The sequence below is a fragment of the Bombina bombina genome, chromosome 4 (genome assembly GCF_027579735.1).
Source record: "Bombina bombina isolate aBomBom1 chromosome 4, aBomBom1.pri, whole genome shotgun sequence".
NCBI classification, from domain to species: Eukaryota; Metazoa; Chordata; class Amphibia; order Anura; family Bombinatoridae; genus Bombina; species Bombina bombina.
In genome coordinates, this window is record NC_069502.1 from 485,111,624 (window position 1) to 485,130,981 (window position 19,358).

The 19,358-nt window shown below is 35.8% G+C and overlaps 1 protein-coding gene across 1 annotated transcript in view; it reads left to right on the top strand.

The window, feature by feature from the left end:
* The window catches only part of LOC128657582 (elongin-A-like), a 427,971-nt gene that overhangs the window by 250,192 nt on the left and 158,421 nt on the right, over positions 1-19,358 (top strand). The window contains exon 9 of the mRNA XM_053711962.1: positions 6,558-6,681. Coding sequence (XP_053567937.1) covers positions 6,558-6,681 — 124 coding nt within the window. The remainder of the gene's footprint in view (positions 1-6,557; positions 6,682-19,358) is intronic.

Genomic DNA, 19,358 nt, shown 5'->3' on the forward strand with positions numbered 1-19,358 from the left:
CAAGGAAAAAGAGTCTATTGTAATTCTTCCACTTTGGCCCAGAAGTCTGTTGGAACTTTGCTGCCTGACATTGGTTCTACCAAAGCTAAGTGCATTTGTTTTAAGATTGTGGAAATTATATCTCCGAATGTCATTTGTAATAGTTGTCATGATAAACTTTTACATGCAGATAATGTGTCCATCAGTAATAGTACATTGCCAGTTGCAGTTCCTTCAACTTCTAATGTACATGATATACCTATGAATTTTAAAGAATTTGTTATTGATTCTATTCAGAAGGCTTTGTCTGCATTTCTGCCTTCTAATAAATGTAAAAGGTCTTTTAAAACTTCTCATAAAGTTGATGAAATTTCAAATGACCGACAACATGATTTTTCCTCCTCTGATGAGGATCTATCTGATTCAGAAGATCCTTCCTCAGATAATTGACACTGACAAATCTACTTAATTATTTAAAATAGAGTATATTCGTTCTTTGTTAAAAGAAGTGTTAATTACTTTGGATTTTGAGGAAGCCAGTCCTCTTGACATTGACTAGTAAACCTTTAAATGCGGTTTTTAAAACTCCTGTTGATTACTCCAGAGGTTTTTCCTATTCCTGATGCTATTTCTGATATGATTTCAAAGGAATGGAATAAGCCAGGTACTCCTTTTATTCCTTCTTCAAGGTTTAAAAATTGTATCCTTTACCAGCAATTTCTATAGAGTTTTGGGAAAAAGTCCCCAAAGTTGATGGGGCTATTTCTACTCTAGCTAAACGTACCACTATTCCTCTGGAAGATAGTACTTCTTTTAAAGACCCTTTAGATAGGAAACTTGAATCTTATCTAAGGAAAGCCTATTTATATTCAGGTCATCTTCTTAGGCCTACAATTTCTTTGGCTGATGTTGCGGCTGCATCAACTTTTTGGTTGGAGAATTTAGCGAAACAAGAATTGGATTCTGACATATCTAGCATTGTTCGCTTACTGCAACATGCTAATCATTTTATTTGTGATGCCATTTTTTATATCAAAATTGATATTAGATCCATGTCTTTAGCTATTTTAGCTAGAAGAGCTTTGTGGCTTAAATCTTGGAATGCTGATATGACATCTAAGTCTAGATTATTATCTTTCTTTCCAAGGTAATAATTTATTTGGTTCTCAGTTTGATTCTATTATATCAACTGTTACTGGGGGAAAAGGGAATTTTTCTGCCTCAGGATAGAAAACCTAAGGGTAAAGCTAAGGCTTCTAACCGTTTTCGTTCCTTTCATCAAAATAAGGAACAAAAATCTAATCCTTCCCCTAAGGAATCTGTTTCCAATTGGAAGCTTTCCTCAAATTGGAATAAATCCAAGCCTTTTAAGAAACCAGAGTCAGCCCCTAAGTCCGCATGAAGGTGCGGCCCTCATTCCAGCTCATTCCAGGTTTTTCAAGGATATTTGGATAAATTCTGTCCAAAATCAATGGATTCAGAGCATTGTCTCTCAAGGGTATCGAATAGGATTCAGAGTAAGACCTCCTGTGAGATTTTTTTCTCTCACGTATCCCAGCAAATCCAGTAAAAGCCCAGGCTTTCCTGAAGTGTGTTTCAGACCTGGAGTCTTCAGGGGTAATCATGCCAGTTCCTTTTCAGGAACAAGGTCTGGGGTTTTATTCAAATCTATTCATTGTCCCAAAGAAAGAAAATTCATTCAGACCAGTTCTTGATCTGAAAATTTTGAATCGTTATTTAAAAGTACCAACTTTCAAGATGGTGACTATAAGGACTATTCTGCCTTTTGTTCAGCAAGGACATTATATGTCTACAATAGACTTGCAGGATGGATACCTTCATATTCCGATTCATCCAGAACATTATCAGTTCCTGAGATTCTCTTTTCTAGACAAGCATTACCAATTTGTTGCTCTTTCATTTGGCCTAGCTACAGCTCCAAGAATCTTTTCCAAGGTTCAAGGTGCCCTACTCTCTAATCAGAGAGCAGGGTATTGCGGTGTTTCCTTATTTAGACAATATCTTGGTACTAGCTCAGTCTTTACGTTCTGCAGAATCTCACACAAATTAACTAGTGTTGGTTCTTAAAAGACATGGTTGGAGGATCAATTTACCAAAAAGTTTCTTAATTCCTCAGACAAGTGTCACCTTTTTAGGCTTCCAGATAGATTCAGTGTCCATGACTCTGTCTCTAACAGACAAGAGACGTTTGAGACTGAAGGTGCCGTCAGGCTGCAACCGATTTTAGTCATTCCCTTCAGTGGCTATGTGCATGGAAGTTTTAGGCCTCATGACTGCAGCATCGGACGCGATCCCCTTTGCTCGTTTTCACATGAGACCTCTCCAGCTTTGTATGCTGAATCAATAGTGCAGGGATTATACAAATATATCCCAATTAATATACTTAAATCCCAATGTTCAACACTCTGACGTGGTGGTTAAATCACCAGTGTTTAGTTCAAGGGGCTTCCTTTGTTCGGCCAACCTGGACTGTGATCACTACAGATGCAAGTCTTTCAGGTTGGGGAGCTGTTTGGGGATCTCTGACAGTGCAAGGGGTTTGGAAATCTCAAGAGGTGAAATTACTAATCAATATTTTAGAACTCTGTGCAATTCTCATGACTCTTAAGTTTTGGCCTCTGTTGAAGAGATAACCGTTCGTTTGCTTTCAGACAGACAATATCACAACTGTAGCATATGTCAATCAGGGTGGGACTCAAGTCCCCAAGCTATGAAAGAAGTATCTTGGATACTTGCTTGGGCGTAATCCAGCTCCTGTCTAATCTCTGTGGTGCATATCCCAGGTGTAGACAATTGGGAGGCGGATTATCTCAGTAATCAGACATTACATCTAGGGGAGTGGTCCCTCCATCCAGATGTTTTTCTCAGATTGTTCAGATGTGGGGTCTTCCAGAGATAGATCTCATGGCTTCTCATCTAAACAAGAAACTTCCCAGATACCTGTCCAGGTCCAGGGATGTTCAGGCGGAAGCAGTGGATGCGCTGACACTTCCTTGGTGTTATCATCCTGCTTACATTTTCCCGGCTCTAGTTCTTCCTCCAAGAGTGATCTCCAAAATCATCATGGAACAATCGTTTGTGTTGCTGGTGGCTCCAGCATGGCCACACAGGTTTTGGTATGCGGATCTTGTTCGGATGTCCAGTTGCCAACCTTGGCCACTTCCGTTAAGGCCGGACCTATTGTCTCAAGGTCCGTTTTTCCATCAGGGTCTCAAATCATTAAATTTGAAGGTATGGAAATTGAATGCTGAGTGTTAAGTCATAGAGGTTTCTCAGACTCAGTGATTAATACTATGTTACAAGCTCGTAAATCTGTCTCTAGAAAGATTTATTCTCGAGTTTGGAAGACCTACATTTCATGGTGTTCTTCTCATAAATTCTCTTGGCATTCTTTTAGAATCCCTAGAATTTTACAGTTTCTTCAGGATGGTTTGGATAAGGGTTTATCTGCAAGTTCCTTGAAGGGACAAATCTCTGCTCTTTCAGTTTTATTTCACAGAAAGATTGCTAAACTTCCTGATTTTCAGTTTTATACAGGATTTAGTTCGTATTAAGCCCGTCATTAAATCAATTTCTCCTCCTTGGAGTCTTAATTTGGTTTTGAAGGTGTTACAGGCTCCTCTATTTGAGCCTATGCATTCTTTGGACATTAAATGGACATTATACACTCATTTTTTCTTTGCATAAATGTTTTGTAGATGATCTATTTATATAGCCCATAAAGGTTTTTTTTTTTTAAATAAATGTATAGTTTTGCTTATTTTTAAATAACATTGCTCTGATTTTTCAGACTCCTAACCAAGCCCCAAAGTTTTATGTGAATACTGTCAGCTACCTTCTCCAGCTTGCTCCTGTTTGTGTAAAGGGTCTTTTCATATGTAAAAGAAGGGGGAGGGGGGAGTGTCTTATTGCCACTTGCAATGGGCTTTCCAGCTACCTTTTCAACAGAGCCAAACTGACAGCTTCTAAGTAAGTTTTTAAACAGTTTTATACTGGATTTTTATATCGGTATCTGTGCATCTTATTCTTTATAATAGTGTCTATTACATGCAGTTATATGAAAATGAGTGTATACTGTCCCTTTAAACTTCTTTCTTGGAAAGTGTTGTTCCTTTTGGCCATCTCTTCTGCTAGAAGAGTTTCTGAGCTATCTGCTCTCTTGTGAGTCTCTCTTTTTCTGATTTTTCATCAGGATAAGGCGGTTTTGCGGACTTCATTTAAATTTTTACCTAAGGTTGTGAATTCTAACAACATTAGTAGAGAAATTGTTGTCCCTTCCTAGTGTCCTAATCCTAAGAATTCTTTGGAAAGATCCTTACATTCTTTGGAAGTGGTGAGAGCTTTGAAATATTATGTTAAAGTTACTAAAGATTTCAGGAAGACTTCTAGTCTATTTGTTATATTTTCTGGTCCTAGGAAAGGTCAGAAGGCTTCTGCTATTTCCTTGGCTTCTTGGTTAAAGCTTTTGATTCATCAAGCTTATTTGGAGTCTGGTCAGACCCCGCCTCAGAATTACAGCTCATTCTACTAGATCAGTCTCCACTTCGTGGGCTTTTAAGAATGAAGCTTCAGTTGATCAGATTTGCAAAGCGGAAACTTGGTCCTCTTTGCATACATTTACTAAATTCTACCATTTTGATGTATTTGCTTTTTCTGAAGCAGTTTTTGGTAGAAAAGTTCTTCAGGCAGCTGTTTCAGTTTGATTCTTCTGCTGTTTTTAAGTTTTTCTTGTCATTAAAGAATAAATTTATAATTTGGGTTGTGGATTATTTTTTCAGCAGAAAATAGCTGTTTATTTTTATCCCTCCCTCTCTAGTGACTCTTGCGTAGAGGAGTTTCATATCTTGGGTATTGATATCCCATACGTCACTAGCTCATGGACTCTTGCCAATTACATGAAAGATAACATAATTTAAGAATTTACCTGATAAATCCATTTTTCATATTGGCAAGAGTCCATGAGGCCCACCCTTTTTAATAGTGGTTATGATTTTTTGTATAAAGCACAATTATTTCCAAATTCCTTTGTTGATGCTTTTTACTCCTTTCTTTATCACCCCACTACTTGGCTATTCGTTAAACTGAATTGTGGGTGTGGTGAGGGGTGTATTTATAGGCATTTTGAGTTTTGGGAAACTTTGCCCATCCTGGTAGGATTGTATATCCCATACGTCACTAGCTCATGGACTCTTGCCAATATCAAAGAAATTAAATTATCAGGTAAATTCTTACATAAATTATGTTTTTTCCACTCCCCCCCCTTCAAATTGGAGGATTCAACAGCAAGCTTCTACAGCAAGCATTGAAGGGACAGTCTAGTCAGAATTAAACTTTGATTCAGATAGAACATGCTATTTTAAACAACTTTCCAATTTACTTTTAGCATCAAATTTGCTTTGTTCTCTTGGTATTCTTAGTTGAAAGCTAATCCTAGGTAGTCTCATATGCTAATTTCTAAGCCCTTGAATACCTTATATCTAAATGCATTTTAACAGTTTTCACAGCTAGAGGGCTTTAGTTAATGTGTGCCATATAGCATTGTGCTCATGCCTGTGAAATTACCTAGGAGTCAGCACTGATTGGCTAAAATGCAAGTCTGTTGAAAGAACTGAAATAAGGGAGCAGTGTGCAGAGGCTTAGATACAAGATAATCAGAGGTAAAAAGTATATTAATATAACCATGTTGGCTATACAAAACTGGGGAATGGTAATAATGGGATTTTCTATCTTTTTAAACAAAAAAAATTCTAGACTAGACTGTCCCTTTAAGAAATGCTGTCTGCTGTTATAAGAATCAAGTGGATGCATGAGACTTTAGTCTAAAAGTTTTTCTTAAAATACTGGCTAATATCAAAATAACTCTTCAAATAGAGATTTAGAAGTTCATTAGAACAATTTTTATTCAAAAGGTAAAAATCTAGCACTTTACTGTCTAGGTATAAAGAGAGAGAGAGAATTGTAAACTGTATAGCCTGCATTCCTCATATGCTTACCAGTTTAAGAGTACTGGAGGATCAACAAATGTTTTCTTCCTATATGGACATCATATGGGCCTTTCTCAAATGAGGACAGTTTCACAAATTATATTAAAATGTATTGATTGTTTCAATGTATGAGATAAGCGTTTAGGTTTCAGTTCTGTAGGGGCTTAGGGCTCATTCTACAAGGGAAGTTTAGACGAAAGTTAATGGAGACTTTTTTTTTTTTTTTTTTTTTTTACTATTTATTTAAAAAATAGATTTTGCAGTATTTTTGTCTTTTTATCCTTGGAAGTTTTGAATTTGTCCCTTTTTATGTATTAGCACTTAAATCCAAAATACATACATTTCTATATCACGGCTCATGTCTCTCCCTAGGATTCATTACATTATTTTTCCATTTTGGACATTTAAGAATGGACAGGGCTAGTAAGGGGAGTCATGTTGTGTTTTTTTGTTGTTTTTTTTTTTTAAGAGTATTATCTAGGAATATAGGACAGGATATATATTTCTTTATTCCAGACATTTACTTTATTTGAAACCTGTAAATCTAATGAGGCAAATCACGATTTATTCTAGGTCGTCAAGTTAAACTGGCATATATACATGGTGCAGCTAAGCCTCCGCGGAACATTCGGCGCAAACAAGAGATCAATGGGACAGCTGGGCCAATTGAACAGCTTCATCCCTTAGATAAATTAAAGTAAGTGTAACATTCCTCTTGAAACCCGAAATGTGATTTCTTGGTCTTTCATTTTATATATATATATATATATATATATATATATATATATATATATATGTGTATGTAAAAAAAAAATTATATTTTTTTTAACAGAACAATCTAATGGTTACATAGAAATAAAAAAAACTGCTTGGCATATACCAATTGATATATAATGCAAATAACTCAAAACCGTTTTAGCATTGATTGTGTGTGTTATTGGAAACTTTCAGCATTTGTTTTCCTGAATATTACTAGAGTGTAATTTGGGTTCCCCTAGATGCCCTTCTCTAAAGTCTGGGGTGAGGCTGGCAGGATTTGGGGGTTAATTTGGTGTCCCTTTATGTCCTTGTGGAAGTATAAGAAGGGGTGCTATGAACTACTTCATGTTCTCTCCCTATAGTAACAGCTTGGCAGTTAAGCTTAGCTGTCACAGTTAATAACCACAATCCATGCTGGGCACAACTATAAATGCTTTTTATACAACTGGAGCTGGTGTGGCAGCTTATATTGCTAGAAGAGGAATTTTATTTTGGAGACTATCTGATTATCTTAAGTCTTAACCTCAAAGGGTCTGTTAGATATACTTGGTTAACATGCTTTAGACATCACCTAGAATCTGGTTAACAATTACTTCCATAGAATTATAAAAATAGAAACTATAAGGTCATAATCATCGTTTAAATAGCTACGTCAGCCATACTATTTTGTGGTGCAGTCGGACTACAGAGATGCTAGACTATGATGGTGAACATTCTTTTCAGAGCCTGATTTCTTTCATGTAATTAGCAAGAGTCCATGAGCTAGTGACGTATGGGATATACATTCCTACCAGGAGGGGCAAAGTTTCCCAAACCTCAAAATGCCTATAAATACACCCCTCACTACACCCACAATTCAGTTTTACAAACTTTGCCTCCCGTGGAGGTGGTGAAGTAAGTTTGTGCTAGATTCTACGTTGATATGCGCTTCGCAGCAGGCTGGAGCCCGGATTTCCTCTCAGTGTGCAGTGAATGTCAGAGGGATGTGAAGAGAGTATTGCCTATTTGAATTCAATGGTCTCCTCCTACGGGATCTATTTCATAGGTTCTCTGTTATCGGTCTTAGAGATTCATCTCTTACCTCCCTTTTCAGATCGACAATATACCCTTATATACCATTACCTCTACTGATTCTCGTTTCAGTACTGGTTTGGCTATCTACTATATGTAGATGAGTGTCCTGGGGTAAGTAAGTCTTATTTTTTGTGACACTCTAAGCTATGGTTGGGCACTTTATATATATAAAGTTCTAAATATATGTCTTTAAACTTATATTTGCCATGATTCAGGATGATCAATATTTCAGACAGTCAGTTTCATTATTTGGGATTATGCATATGAATAATCAATTTTTTCTTACCTTAAATATTGTTTCAATTGACTTTTTTCCCTGTGGGCTGTTAGGCTCGCGGGGGCTGAAAATGCTTCAATTTATTGCGTCATTTTTGGCGCTGACTTTTTTGGCGCAAAAAAAATTTCTTGTCATTTGTAGTTGTACGTGATTGCGTCATTTTTTTGACTTTTTTTTTGCACCAAAAATGTGGGCGTCACCGGATATGGCATCATTCTTAGCGCCAAAAAATTTTGGGCGCCAATAATATGGGCGTCTTTTTTGGCGCCAAAAAATGTGGGCGTCATTCTTGTCTCCACCTTTTTTTCACATTATTTCAGTCTCATTTTTCATTGCTTCTGGTTGCTAGAGGCTAGTTCATTGGCATTTTTTCCCATTCCTGAAACTGTCATTTAAGGAATTTGATAAGGTTTGCTTTATATGTTGTTTTTTCTTTTACATATTGCAAGATGTCTCAAATTGACCCTGGATCAGAATCTACTTCTGGAAAGACGCTGCCTGATGCTGGTTCTACCAAAGTTAAGTGCATTTGTTGTAAACTTGTGGTAACTGTTCCTCCGGCTGTAGTTTGTGATGAATGTCATGATAAACTTGCTAATGCAGATAGTATTTCCATTAGTAATATTCCATTACCTGTTGCTGTTCCTTCAACATCTAATCCTCAGGATGTTCCTGTTAATATAAAAGAATTTGTTTCTAAATCTATTAGGAAGGCTATTTCTGTTATTCCTCCTTCCAGTAAACGTAAAAGGTCTTTTAAAACTTCTCATTTTTCAGATGAATTTTTAAATGACCGTCATCATTCTGATTTGTCTGTTTCTGATGAGGATTTTTCTGGTTCAGAGGATTCTGTCTCAGATATTGACACTGATAAATCTTCTTATTTATTTAAAATGGAATTTATTCGCTCTTTACTTAAAGAAGTCTTAATCTCATTAGAGATGGAGGAATCTAGTCCTCTTGATACTAAATCTACTAAGCGTTTAAATTCGGTTTTTAAACCTCATATAGTTATTCCAGCAGTTTTTCCTGTCTCTGATGCTATTTCTGAAGTAATTTCTAGGGAATGGAATAATCTGGGTACTTCATTTACTCCTTCTCAAAGGTTTAAGAAATTGTATCCTGTGCCATCTGACAGATTTGAGTTTTGGGACAAAATCCCTAAAGTTGATGGGGCTATCTCTACTCTTGCTAAACGGACTACTATTCCTACGGCGGATAGTACTTCCTTTAAGGATCCTTTAGATAGGAAGATTGAATCCTTTCTAAGGAAAGCTTATTTATGTTCAGGTAATCTTCTTAGGCCTGCTATTTTTTTGGCTGATGTTGCTGCCGCTTCCACTTTTTGGTTGGAGGCTTTAGCACAACAAGTGTCAGACCAGAATACTCATAGCATTGTTAAACTTCTTCAACATGCTAATAACATTATTTGTGATGCCATCTTTGATATCATTAGAGTTGATGTCAAGTATATGTCTTTAGCTATTTTAGCTAGAAGAGCTTTATGGCTTAAAACTTGGAATGCAGATATGTCTTCTAAGTCAACTTTGCTTTCTCTTTCTTTCCAAGGTAATAAATTATTTGGTTCCCAGTTGGATTCTATTATTTCAACTGTTACTGGGGGGAAAGGAACTTTTTTGCCTCAGGACAAAAAATCTAAAGGTAAATATAGGGCTACTAATAGTTTTCGTTCCTTTCGTCAGAATAAGGAACAGAAGCCTGACCCTTCCCCTAAAGGAACGGTTTCTGTTTGGAAACCTTCTCCAGTCTGGAATAAATCCAAGCCTTTTAGAAAGCCAAAGCCAGCTCCCAAGTCCACATGAAGGTGCGGCCCTCATTCCAGGACAGCTGGTAGGGGGCAGGTTACAATTTTTCAAAGATATATGGATCAATTCTATTCACAGTCTTTGGATTCAGAACATTGTTTCACAAGGGTACAGAATAGGTTTCAAATTAAGGCCACCTGCGAGAAGATTTTTTCTCTCTCGCATTCCAATAAACCCAGTGAAGGCTCAGGCATTTCTGAATTGTGTTTCAGATCTAGAATTGGCTGGAGTAATTGTACCAGTTCCAGTTCTGGAACAGGGTCTGGGGTTTTACTCAAATCTATTTATTGTACCAAAGAAGGAGAATTCCTTCAGACCAGTTCTGGATTTAAAAATATTGAATCGTTATGTAAAGATACCAACATTCAAAATGGTAACTAAGGACTATTCTGCCTTTTGTTCAGCAAGGGCATTATATGTCCACAATAGATTTACAGGATGCATATCTTCATATTCCGATTCATCCAGATCACTTTCAGTTTCTGAGATTCTCTTTTCTAGACAAGCATTACCAGTTTGTGGCCCTGCCGTTTGGCCTAGCGACAGCTCCAAGGATCTTTTCAAAGGTTCTCGGTGCCCTTCTATCTGTAATCAGAGAACAGGGTATTGTGGTATTTCCTTATTTGGACGATATCTTGGTACTTGCTCAGTCTTCACATTCTGCAGAATCTCATACGAATTGACTTGTGTCGTTTCTTCAAAAACATGGTTGGAGGATCAATTTACCAAAGAGTTCATTGATTCCTCAGACAAGAGTAACCTTTTTAGGTTTCCAAATAGATTCAGTGTCCATGACCTTGTCTCTAACAGAAAAGACGTCTGAAATTGGTTTCAGCTTGTCGAAACCTTCAGTCTCAATCATTCCCTTTGGTAGCTTTATGCATGGAAATTCTAGGTCTCATGACTGCTGCGTCGGACGCGATCCCCTTTGCTCGTTTTCACATGCGACCTCTTCAGCTTTGTATGCTGAACCAGTGGTGCAGAGATTATACAAAGATATCACAATTAATATCTTTAAGTCTGAATGTACAACACTCTGACATGGTGGACAGATCACTATCGTTTAGTTCAAGGGGCTTCTTTTGTTCTTCCAACCTGGACTGTGATCTCAACAGATGCGAGTCTGACAGGTTGGGGAGCTGTATGGGGGTCTCTGACAGCGCAGGGGGTTTGGGAATCTCAGGAGGCGAGATTACCAATCAACATTTTGGAACTCCGTGCGATTTTCAGAGCTCTTCAGTTCTGGCCTCATCTGCAGAGAGAATCGTTCATTTGTTTTCAGACAGACAATGTCACAACCGTGGCATATGTCAATCATCAAGGGGGGACTCACAGTCCTCAGGCTATGAAAGAAGTATCTCGGATACTTGTATGGGCGGAATCCAGCTCTTGTCTAATCTCTGCGGTTCACATCCCAGGTGTAGACAATTGGGAAGCGGATTATCTCCGTCGCCAGACGTTACATCCGGGCAAATGGTCTCTTCACCCAGAGGTGTTTCTTCAGATTGTTCAAATCTGGGGACTTCCAGAAATAGATCTGATGGCTTCTCATCTAAACAAGAAACTTCCCAGGTATCTGTCCAGATCCAGGGATCCTCAGGCGGAGGCAATGGACGCGTTGTCGCTTCCCTGGAATTATCATCCTGCCTATATCTTTCTGCCTCTAGTTCTTCTTCCAAGAGTGATTTCCAAAATTCTAAAGGAGCGTTCGTTTGTACTGCTGGTGGCTCCAGCATGGCCTCACAGGTTTTGGTATGCGGATCTTGTTCGGATGGCCACTTGCCAACCTTGGACTCTTCCGTTAAGACCAGACCTTCTATCTCAAGGTCCTTTTTTCCATCAGGATCTCAAATCATTAAATTTGAAGGTATGGAAATTGAATGCTTGATTCTTAGTCATAGAGGTTTCTCTGACTCAGTAATTAATACTATGTTACAGGCTCGTAAATCTTTGTCTAGGAAGATTTATTATAGAGTCTGGAAGACTTACATTTCTTGGTGTTCTTCTTGTAAATTCTCCTGGCATTCTTTTAGAATTCCTAGAATTTTACAGTTTCTTCAGGATGGTTTGGATAAAGGTTTGTCTGCAAGTTCCTTGAAAGGACAAATTTCTGCTCTTTCTGTTCTTTTTCACAGAAAGATTGCTAATCTTCCTGATATTCATTGTTTTGTACAGGCTTTGGTTCGTATCAAACCTGTCATTAAGTCAATCTCTCCTCCTTGGAGTCTTAATTTGGTTCTGAGGGCTTTACAAGCTCCTCCGTTTGAACCTATGCATTCTCTGGATATTAAATTACTTTCTTGGAAAGTTCTGTTCCTTTTGGCCATCTCTTCTGCTAGAAGAGTTTCTGAATTATCTGCTCTTTCTTGTGAATCTCCTTTTCTGATTTTTCATCAGGATAAGGCGGTGTTGCGGACTTCATTTAAATTTTTACCTAAGGTTGTAAATTCTAACAACATTAGTAGAGAAATTGTTGTTCCTTCATTGTGTCCTAATCCTAAGAATACTCTGGAGAGATCTCTACATTCTTTGGATGTAGTGAGAGCTTTAAAATATTATGTTGACGCTACTAAAGATTTTAGAAAGACTTCTAGTCTATTTGTTATCTTTTCTGGTTCCAGGAAAGGTCAGAAGGCCTCCGCAATTTCTTTGGTGTCTTGGATAAAGTCTTTGATTCATCATGCTTATGTCGAGTCGGGTAAAACTCCGCCTCAAAGGATTACAGCTCATTCTACTAGGTCAGTTTCTACTTCCTGGGCGTTTAGAAATGAAGCTTCTGTTAATCAGATTTGCAAAGCAGCAACTTGGTCTTCTTTGCATACTTTTACAAAATTCTACCATTTTGATGTGTTTTCTTCTTCTGAAGCAGTTTTTGGTAGAAAAGTACTTCAGGCAGCTGTTTCAGTTTGATTCTTCTGCTTATAATTTCAGTTTTTTTCATTATTAAGATTAAAACTTTTGTTTTGGGTTGTGGATTATTTTTCAGCGGAATTGGCTGTCTTTATTTTATCCCTCCGTCTCTAGTGACTCTTGCGTGGAAGTTCCACATCTTGGGTATTTATTATCCCATACGTCACTAGCTCATGGACTCTTGCTAATTACATGAAAGAAAACATAATTTATGTAAGAACTTACCTGATAAATTAATTTCTTTCATATTAGCAAGAGTCCATGAGGCCCACCCTTTTTTTGTGGTGGTTTTGATTTTTTGTATAAAGCACAATTATTCCAATTCCTTATTTGATGCTTTCGCTCCTTTCTTATCACCCCACTTCTTGGCTATTCGTTAAACTGAATTGTGGGTGTGGTGAGGGGTGTATTTATTGGCATTTTGAGGTTTGGGAAACTTTGCCCCTCCTGGTAGGAATGTATATCCCATACGTCACTAGCTCATGGACTCTTGCTAATATGAAAGAAATGAATTTATCAGGTAAGTTCTTACATAAATTATGTTTTTTCATGTGAAAGTGCCACACACACAGCATTTTGCGAATCCAGATCTTTGTGTGTTGCATTTTCACAAGAAGAAATCTGTCTCAGAAAAGAGACAAATGCCAGTGTTGACCATATAAGGCATTTATTTTAAAATGGAACAAATACAAAATACAGGTCTATTTACAATAAATATACCAAATATCACAAAGAAAAAAAATGTGAAATAAATGTGATAACAAAAATCATAAAAGGAAAACCAAATAAAGTTCTGAATAAAGGATATGTCTGTGTCCTCTGGATGAGTTTTTCAGCTTGTTAGCATTCCTCAGTGAGATCCCATAAAAAAGGAAACAGAAAATTGCAACATAGTGTGAATCTGTAATGGCACTTTGAGGAAGTAGTTGTTTTGTAACAAATGACTACTCACATTTGTTGGAGCTTTCCACTAAGCTCAAGGATATGCGCACTCCCACTTTATACTGATGGGAAAACAGTACACTAGGCAAAACTTGGATACAAATTTATTTTAAAATATATAAAAGCGTCACATAAGCCTTGATAACACCACAATGTAAGGGTACAAAAGCAGATATGCTGTAATAAATGCTTCAAATCGCCAAACTTGCAAAGAGGTAAATGGATCAGCAGGAGTGTGACCGCCGAAACCAAAACCTCTTTAGTAGCAAGACAGTAGCGCTAAGCCCCCAGGTGTCCTGGCTAGTGTAGAGACGTGATAAAACTCAATATAGAACAGTTCAGTTCCGACGTACGTTTCGCAGGTATGCTTTGTCAAGGAATGTTTGTGCGCATGTCCAAGAGTCCTTTTAAACAATCCATTGATGAGTTTCTGCCAGGTTTGTAGTTCCATCCTCCATTTTGGAAGTTGGCATTTAGGTAATTTGTCATTTAACAACTAGTATGTTATTCAGCTTCTTTCAGTTTTATACATTTTGTTGATATATGCATAGATGTTAAGATGGATAACCAGAATTGGTAAATTATGCATTATAATGTTATAGCATTATACATATATGCAAAACTTCAAAAAACATAATCACATTGTGCCTGCAATTGGTGTCTATACTGATGGTATATGTAGGTATTTGTTGTGTTTTTTTTTTTTTCTTTTAACCCCTTATTGTGAAGGTATTAGTTATATCTTTTTTAGTTTAAGTGATGTTACTGACTATATGTCCTATGGACCATAATTAAACTACTAGCCTTATTATAAACCTAGTTGTATCGTAATGTTTTCAAAAATAGATTTTATTTGTTAGCATGTGGCATGTTTAAAAACATATATTGTACTTGTATGTGTTTGCGCTGAAAAGTTATGATAGGATGTTGAGGTTACTGTTTCTAACTGTGTTTAATTTTACATTTGGGGTTCCATATATTGAAAATAAGTTTGTGAAACATTCTAAAACTACCTAGCACTGACAATATGAGTGTGGACAAAGAGAAAAAAAAAAATAAAATAAAAAATAAAAAATAAAAAATTTAAATTTAAAAAAAAAAAAAAAAAAATAAAAAAAAAAAATATATATATATATATATATATATATTATAAATTTAAAAAAAATAAATAAATAAATAAAAATAAAACAAGACATATATAGATTTTATAGCCTTCGTAGCTGTACTTATAAATAACTTTCACAAAAAGTGATGGATTTCAAAATCTTTATTAAGACCATTGGGTATCAAGCTATCCATAATATGGATCCACTTCATTTCCAATTGTCCCAATCTATTCTGTGTGTCTCCTCCCTTCCAATTCAGTTCTAATTTCCTAATGCCCAGAAATTCCAAATCCTTTACATTTCTATTGTGCTTTTTATCAAAGTGAGACGATACTGTATGATTAGCATAACCCTTTTCAATATTGTAAATATACTCATTCATCCTAATTTTTAGAAGTCTAGAGGTACGCCCTATATAGATTAAATTGCATGAGCATCGTAACATGTAAATTACGTTTTTGCTATTGCAAGTAATAAATTGATCTATACTGTACTCCCTTTTGTTATCTCCAGAAAAGAATTTTTTACAGAATTTTGGAGTTTTTTTCATAAATTTGCAAGCATTGCAGAATTGACACTTTCTAAACCCATTTCAGATGGTAGCAACCAATTTTTTACTTTGTTGTTGTCTACTTCTTTAATACATTGGGATAGTTGAAATTTAAGGTTGGGAACCTTTCTAAAAATTATGTTAGGTCCATCGCCTAAAAATTCATTTAATGCTGCATCTCTTGTGAGGATTCCCCAGTGTTTTTGTATGATGTTCCTAAGTTCTCCACTCTGAGTGCTATGTTGGAAGATAAGTCTATTTGCTAGTTTATCATCAGTGAATTTCTTATTTTTGATTTTATATTTTAATAAATCTGACCTGTCCATGTTGGTTACTTCTTCTATTTTTTCATCTAGAAAATTAGCTGGATAATTTTTCTCTAAAAAACGTTTTTTTTTTATACAAAAAAACTCCAAAATTCTGTAAAAAATTCTTTTCTGGAGATAACAAAAGGGAGTACAGTATAGATCAATTTATTACTTGCAATAGCAAAAACGTAATTTACATGTTACGATGCTCATGCAATTTAATCTATATAGGGCGTACCTCTAGACTTCTAAAAATTAGGATGAATGAGCATATTTACAATATTGAAAAGGGTTATGCTAATCATACAGTATCGTCTCACTTTGATAAAAAGCACAATAGAAATGTAAAGGATTTGGAATTTCTGGGCATTAGGAAATTAGAACTGAATTGGAAGGGAGGAGACACACAGAATAGATTGGGACAATTGGAAATGAAGTGGATCCATATTATGGATAGCTTGATACCCAATGGTCTTAATAAAGATTTTGAAATCCATCACTTTTTGTGAAAGTTATTTATAAGTACAGCTACGAAGGCTATAAAATCTATATATGTCTTGTTTTATTTGTATTTATTTATTTATTTTTTTAAATTTATAATATATATATATTTATTTTTTTTATTTATTTATTTTTTTTTTTTAAATTTAATTTTTTTTTTTTTTAATTTTTTTTTTTTTTTCTCTTTGTCCACACTCATATTGTCAGTGCTAGGTAGTTTTAGAATGTTTCACAAACTTATTTTCAATATATGGAACCCCAAATGTAAAATTAAACACATAGTTAGAAACAGTAACCTCAACATCCTATCATAACTTTTCAGCGCAAACACATACAAGTACAATATATGTTTTTAAACATGCCACATGCTAACAAATAAAATCTATTTTTGAAAACATTACGATACAACTAGGTTTATAATAAGGCTAGTAGTTTAATTATGGTCCATAGGACATATAGTCAGTAACATCACTTAAACTAAAAAAGATATAACTAATACCTTCACAATAAGGGGTTAAAAGAAAAAAAAAACAAAAAAAAAACACAACAAATACCTACATATACCATCAGTATAGACACCAATTGCAGGCACAATGTGATTATGTTTTTTGAAGTTTTGCATATATGTATAATGCTATAACATTATAATGCATAATTTACCAATTCTGGTTATCCATCTTAACATCTATGCATATATCAACAAAATGTATAAAACTGAAAGAAGCTGAATAACATACTAGTTGTTTAATGACAAATTACCTAAATGCCAACTTCCAAAATGGAGGATGGAACTACAAACCTGGCAGAAACTCATCAATGGATTGTTTAAAAGGACTCTTGGACATGCGCACAAACATTCCTTGACAAAGCATACCTGCGAAACGTATGTCGGAACTGAACTGTTCTATATTGAGTTTTATCACGTCTCAACACTAGCCAGGACACCTGGGGGCTTAGCGCTACTGTCTTGCTACTAAAGAGGTTTTGGTTTCGGCGGTCACACTCCTGCTGATCCATTTACCTCTTTGCAAGTTTGGCGATTTGAAGCATTTGTTACAGCATATCTGCTTTTGTACCCTTACATTGTGGTGTTATCAAGGCTTATGTGACGCTTTTATATATTTTAAAATAAATTTGTATCCAAGTTTTGCCTAGTGTACTGTTTTCCCATCAGTATAAAGTGGGAGTGCGCATATCCTTGAGCTTAGTGGAAAGCTCCAACAAATGTGAGTAGTCATTTGTTACAAAACAACTACTTCCTCAAAGTGCCATTACAGATTCACACTATGTTGCAATTTTCTGTTTCCTTTTTTATGGGATCTCACTGAGGAATGCTAACAAGCTGAAAAACTCATCCAGAGGACACAGACATATCCTTTATTCAGAACTTTATTTGGTTTTCCTTTTATGATATTTGTTATCACATTTATTTCACAAAATACAGGTCTACTTTTTCCAATTAATATGATTTTTTTTTAATTTTTTTTTTTTATTCTCTACAATATTTACTTCATCCAATAAAGATTTAATGGGGGGAAACCAAAAGAGTGATGCAATTAACGCTGCTAATGGTGTTTAATCATAGAATTGAAACATTTTTATAGTTTTTTTTCCATTTTTTTTTCTTCATTTTCATTGTTTATAAAAAAAAAATATATATATATATATATATATATATATATATATATATATATATATATATATATATATATATATATATATATATATATATTTAAAGTCAAGAGGGGGCACCAGCGCTAAAAAACTAACACTTCTTATTTTTTAGTTTAATTTCTGTGTGGGTTACTGTTAAGTGTACGCGTGCTGCCTATGATGCAGTGTACCCTTGTCACTGTAATTAATGGTAAATAGAAAGAGAAAATCAAGTAGTGGCGCACAGCTAATTGCTATTAAAAATAAAGTACATATGTCCATCAAATTGGTTTTGAGCCCAAGTTATTTCTTATGCTTCAACAGTTTTTATCCTTCTAGGGTAAGTAAGATGTGCTTACCAGAAAGTACCTCAATCCTATGAGGTAAGGTGTCAGCTTTTTTGGGTGTTTACAGATGGTTCTTGGACTCTTGTCGAGATGAAAAAAAAAAACAACTTTTCTTTTCTTTTGAATTGTGTAATCTTGCAGTTTCCGCAGTATGTCTTTTCATAAAGTGTACATCGGTTCTCTGTGCAAGTATTGCGAAGACTACCAAGTTAATAAACAGCGACAGGAGACCTTTTTGTCTGTATTCTTCCTGCAGCACAAGTGGCAGCTCTCTCGCTAGTACTTTACCCGTTAGAGAACTACTTCTCTAACGGGTAAAGTACTAGCGAGAGAGCTGCCACTTGTGCTGCAGGAAGAATACAGACAAAAAGGTCTCCTGTCGCTGTTTATTAACTTGGTAGTCTTCGCAATACTTGCACAGAGAACCGATGTACACTTTATGAAAAGACATACTGCGGAAACTGCAAGATTACACAATTCAAAAGAAAAGTTTTTTTTTTTTCATCTCGACAAGAGTCCAAGAACCATCTGTAAACACCCAAAAAAGCTGACACCTTACCTCATAGGATTGAGGTACTTTCTGGTAAGCACATCTTACTTACCCTAGAAGGATAAAAACTGTTGAAGCATAAGAAATAACTTGGGCTCAAAACCAATTTGATGGACATATGTACTTTATTTTTAATAGCAATTAGCTGTGCGCCACTACTTGATTTTCTCTTTCTATTTACCATATATATATATATAATATTTTAAGTCCAGTGAAAAACCTGAAATATTACAGTAATTTCAAAACCTCCTTAAGGGACCTTTGGTGTAAAACTGGCAAGTTTTATTTCTGGATTCAAAATGACACATAATTATGTCCATAGTTCTATCAACAATAGGAATACAAATAGCCTCCACTGGAGGACGCCACACCCTAACTTTAATGCACATTCTATCTTCAGTCACACTGAGCTAAAACACTCTTCTCCATCCAAATTATAGTGCACTCTGAGGCTCCAGCAGAGCTAACCCTGCTTGGCTTCTAAGTGCGGCTAACAACTTCTGTAGGTTAGTGCTAGGTTGTGGTCTGGGGGTTAGAAAGACCAGAAGTTTGGTCTACTCAGCATTTTAGA